Raw genomic sequence first — 16407 nt, forward strand, 5'->3', positions numbered from 1 at the left:
TGCGGCAAATAGACAATAAAACAATTGATTTTTTGTTGATGTCTTTCATCTTTACCTGCCTTTGTGATATGATGATGTCTGATTTGTGTGGATTGAAGTATGTTACTCCAAGTTGTAGTTCACCTTCAGACAGTAGACTATAGTAGAGTGTTTGATGGGGACTAAAGCAGGGATTTGGCAATGAGAGATGTGATAATTAGGTAAAAGGGTTTTCTCTTCACTCGCTAAAATGAGCTTCAAAGTGATGGTGTATTCTCAATTGGAACAAGTCCCATGGTAATTTTGAGATTGTTCGAAATTGTTCTGTTTTGTTCTATCTCTCTCTGTTTTTTTTTTTGAGATTGTTTCTGTTTGATTTATGAAATTCTGTGATTCTGATTGGTTTTTGTTTGGTTCTCAATCAAACTTCTGTAACTTTGAAACATATCCAAGGGAATTTGGTTGCGTGGTTCTGCATGATTCAGATGCTTTTATGTTTTGATGTGTGGATCTGTTCATTCATATGTGCTTGCTCTATTAATTTCTTATGTCTATGTCTTAAGTTTGGATCATAGAGATGACTATTCGAAATTGACTAGTCTACAGTGGCAGTTCACACAGTTCGAGATGGAAGATTTCTTTTTCTTCTTTATTTAGCCTCTGCCAAACCTTAGCTTATTCTGCTAAAAGTGCTTGATTTGCCTTCAGAAAATCTGTGTTAGATATTATGGTATAGGTGATATGTGGGCTGAGTTTCAAATAAGTTTATAGCTTAGTAAATACAGAACATTAATTGGAATCACTAATACTGTGGTATTTATGCAGTGGAGGGCTTTTCACGAAAAGTCTACAAAGTTTATGGTGCCATGCCCTCCTGTTAGCAGAGTAGTTTCACCTTACGTCCTCAGTTTTGCTTGTACTTCCAAACAACTGAAAATACAAATCAGACTCGATATCTTTAAGATGGAATGTTTGCTGTTACTGTTCTTGGGTAATATTAGCTGTCTGGATAACCTTGTTGATCATGTATTTCTTGTTTCATTTATTTGGTTATTATCCTAAGCTGATGTTTATATACTTCTTTTTAGTCTGTCCTAATTATTCTGTTTCTAGCAGTTTAGATAAAAAGTCTGATGCAAAATCTGAAAAAATTTATTGTTACCAAAAATGCTTTGGTCCTTGGCTATATTGTGAAAGGCTTGTTAAATTGACTCTGATGTTGTGGTCTGAGCTGGTTGGTGTGTCTTGTGTCTTGTTTCTTTCTGCTTTTTCTCCCTCCTATGTTTCTCTAAATGGTTCTCTTCATTTAGAAGGTCCTGAAGTACGTTCGACAACATTTGTTATATAGGAAAGGTACTTTTAACTATTTGATCAAAATTCTTCTCCTTTTTTTATTTTAACAGGAAGTAGCTTACCAGGGTCAGATGGATCTTGAGACAGAGAACAGAATAGCTGCGATTCTTATGAGAGAAGAAGCAGACTTGCAGCGCCAAGCTGAGAAGGAAGGTGTTCATGCTTATCTTCAACAACCTAAAACAAGATTTAGGCCATATTCACGGTTCCTCAGTGCTACTGTTCTGATAGTTCAGATCAAGTTCAGTTCTCTTTCAGATAAATTTTAATGCCCTTTTGTTTGTTTAGCAAATAAAGCTGTGGAGGTGTATTTTTCACTTGGAACAAGTCCCATGGTAGAACATGCTGGGATTTTGGCCTCCATGATATGGGCATCTTCAATTTAGAGGACGGAAGCATTACACGACATTATTCTCTAAATCCTTGGCACAGGAACATTCCACCTGCTATCTGGATCATGCCGTTGTTTAATGGACTCGGCTAATTTCCAGTTCATTTCACAATCTGGAGCCATGGTGTATCTTCTCGTTCTGTTGTAACTTTCTAATTCACGTACAAGATTAGAGTTGCCCACTAGTGATTAGCATGTATGAATACACTCGTTATGTGAGGTGTTATTAGAAAATGCAAAACTTCATTTGATCAGGTGCTGCAGGTGTGGTTTTTACTTGATGAAATCGATTAGTTTAAAGGCCAAGTTAGGTAGGTTTCAGACTACTATTTTTTTTTGTCTGGCACTTCAGAGATGAACATGCTAGCAGTAAGCTTGGATTTTGAACTTTGTTTTAGTTCTAGCTGGAGTATCTAATTTATACCAAGAATGTTAAAATAATAGACTTCTAAAAGGTTTGTTTCATACTTTGGTCGTTGGTTTCTCCTCTTCTAGTTCTATTTCAACTGCAGTTTTAGAGAAACAAGATTTTCAAAAACTTTCAACGAAACAAGTTAAGGAAACTGTAATTACTTTTCCGATTCCCTTTTGGACTTAGTTTACCTATTGGCTTCCCAATGGTAATAGGATTAGGTTTAGAATCCCGTATATAAAAGAAGTGCAGTAGTACTATACCAATTAAACAGAGAAAGAAAACAAAATCTGTGAGTTTGTGAGAAACTAGTTGAGACAGAAACAGCCAAACAATGAGACCAGGATCGGGTGATGCTACCCAACCGGCCAAGCCCCGGTGGGCAGATATCGATGAGGAGGACGGACAGGAGGAGTTGGACCTCCTCCTTTTGCCGCCAAAGCAGGTGATTGGCCCCGACGAGAAGGGGATGGAGAAGGTGATTGAATACAAATTCAATGAAAAGGGTCAGAAGGTCAAGATCACCACCACCACCACCACCACCACCAGGACCAAATCTCACCTCATGAGTAAGGCGGCCGTGGAGAGGCGCTCCTGGCCAAAATTTGGTGGTGCCGTCAATGAAGACGCCGGTGCCAATCTGACAGCGGTTTCCAAAGAGGAGATCATGCTTGAACGCCCCAAGGCTCTTGGCGCCAACAAGGCACAAGAACTACCAAAGAGTACTAGTGGTAATGGAGGAGGCAATACTACTCTCAAGGTTTGTAGGACTTGTGGTAAGAAAGGTGACCACTGGACTGCACAGTGCCCATACAAAGATCTTGCCCCGCCGAGTTCCGAAGATATTAGCTCATCCGAGGCAGCCACAACTAGCAAGATTGGTACATACGTTCCTCCGGGTTTGAGAGAAGGAGTGAAGAGGGCTCTGAGGAATGATGAAAATTCAGTTCGGGTGAGCAACCTTTCGGAGGATACCCGGGACCCCGATTTGCATGAACTTTTCAGTCCTTTTGGTGCCATAAGCCGTGCTCATGTTGTTCTTGAGAGAGACACCCAAGTTAGCAGAGGATTTGGTTTTGTTGACTTTCTCAACAAGGAACACGGCCAAAGAGCCATAGACAAACTCAATGGGTATGGTTATGACAATCTCATCCTTCGGGTAGAATGGGCCACGCCCCGGCCCAGGCCCAATTGAACGCTTGCTTGAAATCTCATACTGTTCTTTTCATCGTGTTCCCATCAGATTTTTATGATTGTAATATCTTGGCTTATATCAGTGACAAACTGACAACTTAATGAAAAATCCCATTATGTTTGAAATACACATCCGATTTCATTCTCTATTAGAAATTGTATAATTGATAATTGCCGCTTTATCTCTGTTGAAAATAAATCTAATAACTTACTAAATTATGTAAATACAGAAAACCTACTTTCAAAAAAATTTATACAAATTTAGTAAGTTATTAGATTTATTTTCGACCCGACCGAAATTTGACTCATGCTCAAAAGCAAAATTATGCAAGTTTGACTCCCAATGTTAATGAAAAATGACCAAAATGCTCAATTTGATAAAATATTTACGCATAGGCCATTGACCTAATACCAACACCCCAAAACAGAGAAGCATCAAGACACCTCGACCCATTCTCGAGACCCAACGACCCGGAAGAAGACCCGACCGAAATTTTCGTTTCCGGCGACAAAATGACGGCGGACCACCGGTGTCTGGTTCCTTTTCTCGTCAGGGTTACTATGAACTCAGTCGGCTCGCCGGACTGCAATCCGCAGCCACAAGAAGAAGACCCCCTCCTCAAATTCATCGATTACACCAGGTCCGCTCTCTCGCCTGAAACAGACGAAGATTCGGATCCGAAAGGAAATGGGGCGGAGACCGCCGGGCCTAGTTGGAATTGGATCTCCTCTCGGATTCTCAAGACCTGCAGCGCCTACTCCAGCGGTGTTACGGCGGTGATTTTGCTCTCCAATCTCTCACAGGTATGGGTTTTTAGCCGAATTAGGTTCTAGCTTCCGGTTTGTGTTTGGTTGCTGATGAAATGTTTGGGATTAGATATGATTTGAATTTTTGTTGATTTGATTGATTACGCATGGCATGAGCAAAATAGGGACAGGCCTGTGAAGAAAATACCAGAATGCGTGAAGGAATTGCGAAAGAAAAATAAGCGAAGGAAGCATTCGAACACTGTGACCATTGATTCCATTTACAAGAAGAATTTCTTGTCCTTGAATAGTGTGTTGGAAGTAGTGATTGTCGACGTTTTTGTTCTCCTTGGTAATTTGGTAACTGAGGAACTGTAGAATTACGGGATTGAGGAACTATAGAATTAAGGGAAATATAGCTTCTTTTGATTGAAATGTCGTTTGTTTATCTTTGTAGCTTTGGTGATTTCGATTGGATGATGCTTTGGTGAAGTAGTTGCAGTTATATGATTATCGGTTTGTATTGGTCTTTGACTGATGCAAATCAAGTTATTTAGAGATAGAATGAAGGTTGTTTTCATTGCATTGATTTCATACATGGAATATTTTGGTTTATGGGGTTGCACTATTGTCTTTAGTAACAGATTCTTGATCTTTTAGTTGATGAGAAGTTATACACATAGAGTGCTTCAAGGAAATCAGCTATTGAATATTCAAAAACTTGACCCTTCAATCCCGATGTGTCTGTCATTGCATTTTGTGAAAAGTATGATGCATAACCACACCAATTTGCCGCACTAATTTCTATAAGTGTATTCCTTGAAATTGTTTTAATATGCACATTGTAGATGTAAGACAAAACACGAGTACGAGTAGAGTAGCAGAACACGAGTACGAAGGCAGTAGCAAAACTGGATGAACATGACTACAGCGAGTGCAGTAGCAAGATTGGACGAGCAGTAGCAGGATTAGGCGATGACGAGTGCAGTAGCTAAACACGAGTACAAGTGCAATAGCAGAACTGGACGAGTATGAGTGCAGTAGCAGGATTAGGTGATGACGAGTGCAGTAGCAAAACACAAGTACAAATGCAGTAGCAGAATTGGACGAGTATGAATGCAGCGAGTGCAGTAGCAGGATTAGGCGATGACGAGTGCAGTAGCAGAACACGAGTACAAGTGCAGTAGCAAGTAGCAGGATTTGAACAAAAAAGAGTTTGGATTAAAGAAAATAATTAAGATTTAGTTATCCATACATGAATGTTAGAATTATAAATGTTTTATTGACACATGACAACCAAGTAACATAAAGAGATTATTCTCAGGAAAAAAAATAACATAAAGGAATTAGAAGTCATAAGATGTAGTTAAGGGTAAAAAAGTAAATTAACTCATGACATGTAGCAAGTGAAGGGCAGATTGTCCTTATTTGTCAAATTTAATCCTTATAAAGGGATTAGATCGAAGTCAAAAGTAGTTAATGGTAAAAAAGTAAATTAACTCATGACATGTGGCAAGTGGAGAGCAAATTGTCCTTATTTATAAGATTTAGTTCTTATATGTTAAGAGTTTTTGTCCATTTACCCCATTTATAGAGATTTTTTCCCACTTACCCCATTAAGTTTTTTTAATTCTCTCTTACTCAAAACACTCTAAGAGGTCTTCCCTAATACCCCATTAAGATTATTATTATTATTATTATTTTTTAATACCATTTTACCCTCACCCATTTGTTACTTAGAGAGAGAGAGAGAGAAACCATCGGAGACTTCGCCGGAGCCCGGTCACCTACCGCGGGATTCCGATCACTGGCCACCGGATTCAAGTCACCGACCGCCGCTCACCAGAATTTTCTGAAAATCTCATCAAAAATATTTATTGTCCCCAATAGACGTCTATTGCCCCCAATAGACGTCTATTGCCCTTTATTGGGGGGCAATAGAGATATATGAAACCTCACCGGAAGTCTCCAAAGAGGTTGTTGTAGATCTTATATCGAGCTGGAGAGGTTTATTGCCCCCAATAGAACTTTCGGTTGCCAGAATGAGAACTAATCTCCGTAGAATTAGACAAATAAAACTTTGATTAAAAAAAAACGAGGATATTACATCAATTCAAAACATCTATTGCCCCCCAATAGACGTCTATTGCCCCCCCCTCCCAATAGAAATTTTCTCTTTCTTTCGGGGCCTTCTGCCCCCATTTTCTCACTCTCTATAGTTCAAAACGTCCAAAACAGTATTCAACCAAAGTATTTTGTCATAAAAAAATAAAATAAAATAAAAACAAAAGCTGAGGTTTGCTTTTCATCTTTATTTGCATGTAAGACATAATAATCAAATCAAAATTGCAGGTTTGATTATTTTAGTTTGATTATATCCCTTAAACGCTTTGTTTTTTTTTTTTTGCAAGATATCCCTTCGTGAACCTGGACTCTGTGCCAAAGCTGCAATGCTGCCAAACTGGACTCAAATATAGGAATCAACCATGGAGATCTGAATTCCAACAAGGCGAAGCCCTGACTAGGTCGGGTCGAAACCGTCGTCTCCAGCGTAAGAGTCGCTGGTGATGATTTTCTGATGGTGGTCATTCCTGCGGTCCTCTGCTCGGTCGCCGGCATCGGGATTGTCAAAGCTGGAGCCGGTGCAGTTGACGGTGTTGCAGGCGGTAAAGCAGTGGCGGAGGCGGTCAGAGACGATTGCCATAACCGGCGTCCCGTCTGTCCATAACTGGTGCTTGGAGACGATGTCCAAAACCGGCTCCGACGAAATCTCCTGGCCTCCGCCAGTTCTGCGTCTTCTGCATCATGACCCAAACCATTCTGGTGACCTGGCGAGCTTAGTGAGACCGGAGGCAAAGTCTGAATCTGAAGGGGTAGTGAGAGAGAGAGAGAGAGAGCAGATCGCAAAGGGATAGAGAGAAGAGAGAGAAATTGATGGCATTGATGTAATTCATTAATTAGATGGAGGGCAAAGTTGTCATTTTATTTTAAATCGGGTAAGAGGGAATAAAAATCTCTTATTGGGGTAAGTGGGACAATTTTACCTCATTTTGGTGATTTGGGTCAAGAGCCATATGTTTAATTCAATCTTTAAATGATGTATTTGTTAAGTCATTTTTTGTCAATAACTTATATGTAATTTGTCAATTTTTTATTGGTCCCATTATTATAGCAGTTCTCTTTCTACTAATAATTATTGCTAGAAATTTACTTTTTGGTAATTGAAATTTTCTATTTTAAAAGTAGATTTTGTGTTTTTCATCAATTTACTTGCAACCTGACTTAAAGGTAGAAGTTTAAGTTTTTAACCTATCTAATTGGGTTTTATTTTAATTACAACCTAACGATTAGACGTGTATGTTTAGCTAACCTCACTTCTAGAAATTTTCATATCAACCTCTTTATTAGTTATTCTGTCATTGCGAGTTAACCATATTTCTTGGGTACTTATATGCATATATCTATCGATTAGGTAACAATTGAGAATCAACAATGATCAAATTAATATGACAATATACAAAAAGAAAAGTTCAAACCTAGAACAAAAAACTTTACCATAAGAAAATTCAGGGTACAATGATGAGAAAAGAAGAGATTTGAATAACTAAATCTCATGAATAACATACCTTATTACTATACTTTCGAAAGAGAACATGGTCACGAATGAATAGGTGATACACAAGTTCACAACAACAAATTTGAACATCTTTCTTATGTTCTACATGAACTGAACTTGTATTTGTATAGTTTGAAATCATGGTGCTATATATAAAAGTTTTCCTCAATGGAATTTTGAAATCAAAGCATGCATGAATTAAGCCATAAAATCACATACTTTTCAAAATGTTATAATTATACATCAACACTTTATAAGGAAGGTTGCCTAAGAGTAAATCAGGCATATAGAAAAATGATGAGCTCGAAATGAGTTCTCAAAATTAACCCTGTTGACAATTGTTAGTATATAGCAAGTAGGGATCATTCTAAGCTAGGGATTGGGGTATACTTCCTGTCAAAAATGTTAAACAAATTAGTATTATTCACAAAGTATAAAACAAAAATAAAACAAAATATATTTACAGAATTACAAGATAGGGGATTTTGAAAGTGTTTATATTCTCATCTAATTACATAATACAAGTGATCGATCAACCATGAATCAAGGAAAAGAAGGACGGATAAGATGCAAGATGTAGTTATCAACCATTAACACGAAAACAGAATATCAAATCATAAATCACGAATCAACATATAATAAAGATAGAAATCAATCAAGAGCAGAGATGAACGCATACAAAGTTCTTATTACTTCTCTTAATTAGATTAACTAGATGAACGCACCATAATTAACCCTATTAATCATGCAAAGCTAGTGAATTCCCTAACAAACACAATCAATGCATTAAGAACATGTGGAAGTTTGTTTGATTTAAGCAAAGACAACAAGTTAGATCGCAATTTAGTTTGTTCTGAGCTGTCCTTAGGGCTCTGTCGAAGTTGACTGATCTGCACAGGCAGATTCCTAAAAACTCTCCCTTTTTGGGATTTCCGAAATCTTCTTGAATTTTCTATGTAATTCACTGCAAAAACCAAATGGAATTGATTTAGGACTCTTCCAAGACGTCAAGAAGGGTCTAGAAACTCATGTGCAAGTCACATGCTTTAATCTTTGGTCCAGACTTCTCAATTGGACAATTTCAAAGCCCATTCTTCTTTTGCCAAAATTTCTTGTGCATTTTAGAACATTCTTGAACTATCTTGAGTCATCTTGAAGCCACAGTATCTCCTAGCACCACCAGGACTCCTAGTGTCATCAAGTTTCCTAGTCCAACTGGGACTCTGTCATTTCTTCATTTCCGAACATCATTTTTCCGAGCTCACTCCTAGTTGCATTAAGATTCCTACTTCAACTGGGATTCCTTTTCCTGGTAGGATTAGGAAAGCTTCATTTCTCCATTTCTTTCCCATTTATGCGCTACATTTCCTCATTGCCTTCATTTTCGACTCAAAACTACCTAAAAATAAAAACTAAGTTAGAAATGATAATGTTAAGAGAATAACTAAGTAAAATGTAGAGAGAAATGCACTAAAAACATAGGAAATATTGATCCGATCAAAAAACAAGAAGAAATATTAATTATACATCAATACTCCACAAGGGAGGTTGCCTACGTAGATTGGGAGTAAATTGATAGAAAAATTTGCATGGTGTTCAAGTAAATCCAGAATATGTGTCTGGCCCAAACTCTAAGTTACTTGACCTAGTTGTAATAGGGTTAGGAATTAGAGATATTCAGAGATATCCAATTAATTGTACGATTATCTTTCCTTGTACAACTCTGATTCTATGTCTTGTAATCCTCTATATAAAGAGACCCCTATTATCAATGAAAGCATGTTCAATTCTCTCCCAATTTCAGTTTTCCTTAAACACGTTATCAGCACGAGCTCTAACCCTAGTTTCTAGAAGCCAAAAACCCAAAAATCCTTCTTCCCGTTCGCTGCCATTCGCTGTCCACCTCTCATATGCGCTCGTGAGCCTATTCCTGCTACAAGCCTCTGCCGCTACTCGCATGCCCCTGCAACACCGCATCCACCTAGCACTGGCTTCGACCAGGATTGCAAACCAGTTGCAATCCTAGCTTAGGATCAATAGCACATCTCTGCAACCCAACGTCGCAAGCAAGCAACACACCGCGCATGCCTAGTGCGCAATCTACCAGTAGCAGCCCCGCGCACCTTTTGTCTGTCAGTTTCAGTAATTAGGATTGATAGCAGTCTGCAATCCTATAACAAGGATAGAAACCACTCTGCAATCCTACAAATCGGTTCGCCTACACTAGCACTGAAGTTTGTCTGCAATCCTACAAGTCTGTTCGCCTAGGACTGAAGCTCGTCTACAATCCTACAACGAGGATCGAATACTCTCTGAAATCCTAAGAGGTATGTTTTACTAAAGGTTCCCCTTTTTGAAGTTTTTATTATTTTTCTCTTCTTTTTCTCGGGGACTTGCAAACTCCCTTCTTCTACCCCCCTTTCTTCATCATAGAGGAGACCTAACTAAGCCGAACTGTGGGGGCTCGTGCTCACTCCAAGCTTGGAGGTTGTTGAGATCTCCAAACTTAGAGTTTGTAGAGAATTTATGATCGATCACTTACGTCATTGTTTCGATCTAATCCAATACCTCTTGGAATTGAATTTCTTGGAAGCGACTACGCTCAGAAATTTTATATGTTTTCGTGGTAGCTTTTTCCACTCCGAAACTACCCCTTTTTCTTGTTCTCTTTTAGGATGAGTAACATGAACAAATTGGACTTTTTTCCATTGGGAACAACTAGCTCTGGATATCATAGGTGGGTTTGTGATGTCCGCCAGTAGCTCAAGGCCGATGGAATCCTGGATACGATTCTCGAGCCTAGCCAGGAAGTGTTAACTGTTGAGCAAGCTCAAGCTTTGGAAGCAAATATAGTAGCCTTAAAGGCAAATAAGGCGAAAGCCATCATCCTAATGACTCGTCATATGGATGATTTGCTCCAGTACGAGTATATGAATAAAGAAGACCCCAGAAGGTTGTAGGTCTCACTTGAAGAAAGATTTGGCAACGTCCGTGACTCCCTACTTCCTGACCTAGAAGTGAGATGACATAGCCTCCGCTTCTGTGATTTCAAGTCAGTTCTTGACTACAACTCGGAAGCACTTCGCATTAAATCCTTAATGGAATTCTGTGGTAAAGAGATCACAGATGCGATGTTAATTGAGAAGATTCTCTCTACCTTCCCCATCTCTGCATTGGTGGTTGCGAAGAACTATCGAATCGTTGTTACTGCCGGACGGATCACAAGGTTTCATGAGCTTATTGGAGCTATGAATGTTGCTGAAAAGCATGACAACATCCTTGTGAAGAACTATATTTCGAGATCCGTGGAAATAGATCATATTCCGGAATCCAATTATAGTCGCGCCTCTAAGAGAGGGCGCCAAGAGCGAAACCCTAATCTTAGGGATACTTCTGGACGTTCTGGTCCATATAATCGCTCTACTTGGGAAGGTAACTGCCAAAATAGGCGAACACGGAACCGAAGAGGTAAACTTGGAAAGAGAGAGGGAGGCAACGCCTCTGGCCATATTGGTAGCGTCATCAACACTAAGAGCCATCTAAATGACCCTTTCAAAGCGCCTTAATCAATAGAGTCTGAGCAAAGAGATGTATGTTCTCGATGTGGAGTATCTGGTTATTGGGCACACATTTGTAGAGCTAGTGAAGAAATTGTCACCGCCTACAAAGCAGCAAGAGAAGCTCACGATGTGGAACAAGAAGATCAAGAAGATGATCTAGAGTGAAGGATTGAAGACTACAAATCTGACTGGGATCAATAGATCGCCAATTTTGTTTAAGTCTTTATTTTTCCAAGAGATGTAATAGGCAATTGACATATTATTTTTGTAGTAGATGCCAATGGTCTAATCTTTCTTCAAATTAGGCGTACTCAATAAAATGTGATCTCTAGGAAGGTTATGAGATTAGTGGTACTTAAGCGAGCCTTGCTCCACCGACATCTCTTTACTCACCTGGTCACATTTATTTTGGAATTACCGAAAGAAGTTAGACGACTACCATTGTGTTGCATTAGCTAGCATTTTGGATTAGATTTTCTTTGGTCAAAGAGACTATGATGTAACTCCGTTGGCTTATGAATAAAATTTCGAGTTCTTTTCATTATGACTTCATTTTGATTCTGAGCATATTACTTTGTGACTACGATGGCTGGGCCATCGGTATTAATTCAAGGACATGGAATAGCCCAAGTTCCACTTGCCAAATGGCACCTCAATTACTGTCACAGAAACTCTCTATGCTCTTCGGGAAAATAGTACCTTATGAATAGCCAACGGATTCCATGCGAAAATGCATGTAGAGAACGGAAATGAGTTCCTTTACAATACCTCTAATGATTGCGAACAAAGGCGCATCTTAGAGAAGTTTATGTGTCTCTCTAGTGGACTCTATGTCACTATTCGAGCTATTAATCCAATAAAAGTTATGAGAGAAGATCTCTTGGATTTAGACACATATTGGCTTTGTCACGACAGGATAGATCATCCTAGTCATGATATGATGATCAATCTACAAAAGACTTCACACGGACATCCATTCTCTAGCGAAATGAAACATGAATCAAATGTTGATTCTTGGACTAAGTGTGACCGCCGCCGCTGCCTCTGGCACCGACTCCGTCCACCACCAGCCTAGGGCTGGCACAGTCCCTATCCATGACACTATGGATGGTGTCCATCATAGTGATAGCACCCCAGGTGATGCTGCAATCACCAACTTGCTTCAAATAGCTTTTCAGACACTCAGGCCCAACCAAAATCCTCATTGGTTACTTCTAAAGCCTCTCGCTCGTTTTACAAAGCCCGTTCCTTAGGAAAATTAGGACTGAGACCGTCCTATGCAAAGGATATGAAAACACTTATTATGTTCTTACATAGAATCCATGGGGATTATGTGGACTGATTCAACCAACTTGCAGACGTTTAAATATCTCATGATGTTGGTTGACACGCAGACACGCTGGTCACGTGTTGTGCCATTGTCCACTTATAACACTGCTTATGCTACACTCCTAGCAAATATCATATGACAGCGGGCTCATTTCCCGGATCATCCTATTCCGTCAATTGGACTTGACGATGCTAGAGAGTTTACATCGAAGACTTTTGATGGATATTGCAATGGGACTGATGTTGGACATCATATTCTCATGAACACACGTAAATGGTCTTGCGAAAACGACTACGATGGTAGTCAGGACATTGGTAATGCGCACCAATCTTCTTATATCCGCTTGGGGTGATGCAATATGGCATGTAGCTATGCTAATTCGTCTACGACCTACCGCCACTCAATCTACCTCGGCGTTACAGCTAGTGACTGGGTACAAGTATTGTACTTACGCACATTTGAGTGAGCCATTTATGTGCCAATTGCTCCGCCATAACGCTCTATGATGGGTCTTTACAGACGAATGGGCAACTACGTTGGATTTGAAACTCCAACAATCGTCCGCCACTTAATACCCTTGCAAGGCGATCTCCTTACCGCTAGATTTGCCGGTTGTCACTTTGATGAGACAGTCTTCCCGTCGTTAGGGGGAGATAAGAACATGGATGTTCAGCAGGAACGACATGAATTGTCGTGGCCTGTCCCCACTATGTCTCATCTCGATCCCCGTTAAAGTGACGAGATCACACAAATATGCTGCAAACATGCCTACAAGGATGGATGTCCCTATGAGAGGACCTAGAGCCACCCTACACGGAGGTAGGCATGGCGCCAACGCCAAAGTGAGTGACACTCTAGCGTTATAGGCCATGGCCCCAGCTAGGATGCGTGGGAGGCCCGTGGGTTCGAAGGATACTTTGGCACATTCCAATCCTTTGATCATCAGGACTCAAAATCCGTCTCATGAGAATCTTCCGGACTATGGTTATCGTTGGGGGACGCCTCAACGTCAGAACCTATTGCTAAGAATAAAGAGCTCTATGAAAATTACACTAGTGTACATGTGACGTGGGATAGAAACTCCATCATAATTAATGATGTAGTTGCGCATGAGTTTGTTGAATCCGATGATATTGAACCACGCTCCGTTGATGAATGAATGCCAACATAGAGAAATTTGGCCTAAATGGAAATATGCGATCCAGGTTAAGATGGATTCTCTAACGAAGATGAAGGTTTTTGAGCCAGTGATGCCAACACCTCCTAACATAAAACCTATTGACTAATGGATCTTCGTTAGAAAGCGTGTTGAGAAAAGATATAGTAATCTCGCCTTATGGCGCAAGGCTTCTCACAAAACGCTTTAGAATCGACTACGATGAGACATATTCTCTAGTAATGAATGTCATTGCACTACACTACCTTGTCAGTTTGGTAGTTTCCGAATAACTGAACATGCAACTTACGAATGTGGTCACTACGTATCTCTATAGAGTTCTAGATACGGAATATACATGAAGGTTCATGGTGAACTTCATTTACCCAAGTCAAGTGGCTCTAGACCACAGAGCGTGTTTACAATAAGGTTGAAATGCTCACTAAAGTGACTACTTGATTGGGAAGGGATATGCCCGCGCGTTTCCATAACAAGTTTCGGATTCTATCGCGGTTCATGTTGGACATGATCTTCATTGGAATCCCTTAAAGAGTTAAGGGAAACCGTTGAACACTTGAAATCCGAGTTTGAGATGAGGATTTTGGGAGAACACGATTATGTCTCAGTTTGGAACTTAAGAATCATGTTGATAGATGCTTAGGCATTTTGACAAGGTCAAACCTTCAAGCACCCCCATGATTGTCCCTAGTCTTGATCCTGAAAATGATCCTCTTCGTCCAAAGGATGATGACGAAGATGTGCTAGAGGCAGAAATGCCTTACTTAAGTACAATAGACGCATTATTATACTTAGCTCAATGCACAAGACCAGACAGGCATCTCATTTGCAGTTAACTTGCTAGCTAAGGTATAGCTCTGCGCCAACGCGACGCCATTGGATTGGTGTAAAAGATATCTTTCGGTACTTGAGATGTACAATTGATCGATATGGGCTTGTTCTATCCCTACAGAGAGATGATGGATTCGGACCCATCACACACCAGGAACGTCGTCAACACTGGCCTGCGTCCACTATCCTCATCCCAAAACGACATGTGTTTTGGAAGGTTTTGCTGATGTTGGGTATCTCTCTGACCCACACAAAGGTCATTCCCAAACTGGTTAAGTGTTCACCATGGGTAAAAACCGTGATATCTTGGAGGTCTACAAAACAGACCCTAGTCGCTATATCTTCGAACAATGCAGAGATTATTGCTCTTCAAGAAGTGGTTCGTGAATGTATATGGATTGGATCCATAATTACGCATGTTCGAACAATTGTGGTTTGAAGTCTACCACAGATGAGTCTACGAGCATATAGGATAATGCTACTTGTTATGATCAAATGAAGCAAAGGCTACATCAAAAGCGACAACACTAAGCATAATCAGCAACAACAGACTCTCCTCAAGATCAAAGTGAACTAGGTTCTATTTGAGGACAATATGGCAGACTTGCTCACTAAGTCATTGCCTGAATTCCACTTTCGAGAAACATGTTGGTAGCATTGTTTGCGGAAGTTATCTGAACTCCCATGACCGTTGTCATCAGGGGGAGATGTCTATATGTATGGTCTCGAAAAGTGAAGGGTATGTTGTGCTCTTTTTCCCCTTCGACCGAGGTTATTTTTGTCCCACTAGGTTTTTGTTACTTGGCAAGGTTTTTTAATGAGGCAACGAGAGAAGCACCATGTTTGGGCGACATAAGGGGGAGTGTTCAAGTAAATTCAGAATATGTGTCTGGCCCAAACTCTAGGTTACTTGACCTAGTTGTAATAGGGTTAGGAATTAGAGATATTCTCGGAGATATTCAGAGATATCCAATGTAATCTTCTATATAAAGAGGCCCCTTAAATACATGGGTTTTTCCCAATACCACTTTAGAAAATTGGGTTTATATCATTTACAAATGTGACAACAAATTTGTTGTCAAAGTGGTACCGTGAGTCCTAATCTTAGTTCTAATAATGATAATACACCACCTATGACCTTGTTACAAATTTTTGAACAAATTTGTTGTCGATATTGTAATTTTATTTCAATTATATGCAAGTAGTATAAATGAATATGATAATTTTGTTCTCAAAGTTGTAATTTACAAATGTGACAACAAATTTGTTGTCAAAGTGGTACCGTGAGTCCTAATCTTAGTTCTAATAATGATAATACACCACCTATGACCTTGTTACAAGTTTTTGAACAAATTTGTTGTCGATGTTGTAATTTTATTTCAATTATATGCAGGTAGTATAAATGAATATGATAATTTTGATCTATATAAATTGTAATTTTTGTTTAAGTAAATATAAAATGAGTGTATGATTAACATTACAGTACATAGCTTATCCCCAATTTTTAACTAAAACCGCATATATATATATATATATATATATATATATATATTTTTTTTTTTTTTTTTTGACCAATTTTTCCCACCCTCAGATGATGATTGTTAAACACTTTTGCGAACTAACGGAATTCAAAAACTATTGGGTACTAAGTTTACTAGCTCTAGAAGAAGCATTCTACCCTAAACTTTAAATCCATCGATCCAAGATTCCCCTCATATGCCATTGTCAATTGGCATTAGCTACTAGTTCCACTTCACAACAAAAGCATGAGATCTGTGTGCTTCCTCAAACACCAACAATGAATTTGACGAGTCTCTCTT

At 39.4% G+C, this 16407-nt stretch overlaps 1 protein-coding gene across 1 annotated transcript; it reads left to right on the forward strand.

The window, feature by feature from the left end:
- Positions 1-2469: 2469 nt before the first annotated feature.
- LOC112183540 (eukaryotic translation initiation factor 3 subunit G) lies at positions 2470-3330 on the forward strand. The gene has a single exon (XM_024321925.2). It carries the CDS (start codon positions 2470-2472, stop codon positions 3328-3330), a length of 861 nt encoding a protein of 286 aa, XP_024177693.1.
- Positions 3331-16407: the final 13077 nt, after the last annotated feature.

This window comes from Rosa chinensis, chromosome 2 (assembly GCF_002994745.2).
Source record: "Rosa chinensis cultivar Old Blush chromosome 2, RchiOBHm-V2, whole genome shotgun sequence".
Taxonomy (NCBI): domain Eukaryota; kingdom Viridiplantae; phylum Streptophyta; class Magnoliopsida; order Rosales; family Rosaceae; genus Rosa; species Rosa chinensis.

Bases quoted from the DNA above. Each gene is read 5' to 3' on its own strand.
- LOC112183540 (XM_024321925.2), top strand. From the start codon at position 2,470: ATGAGACCAGGATCGGGTGATGCTACCCAACCGGCCAAGCCCCGGTGG.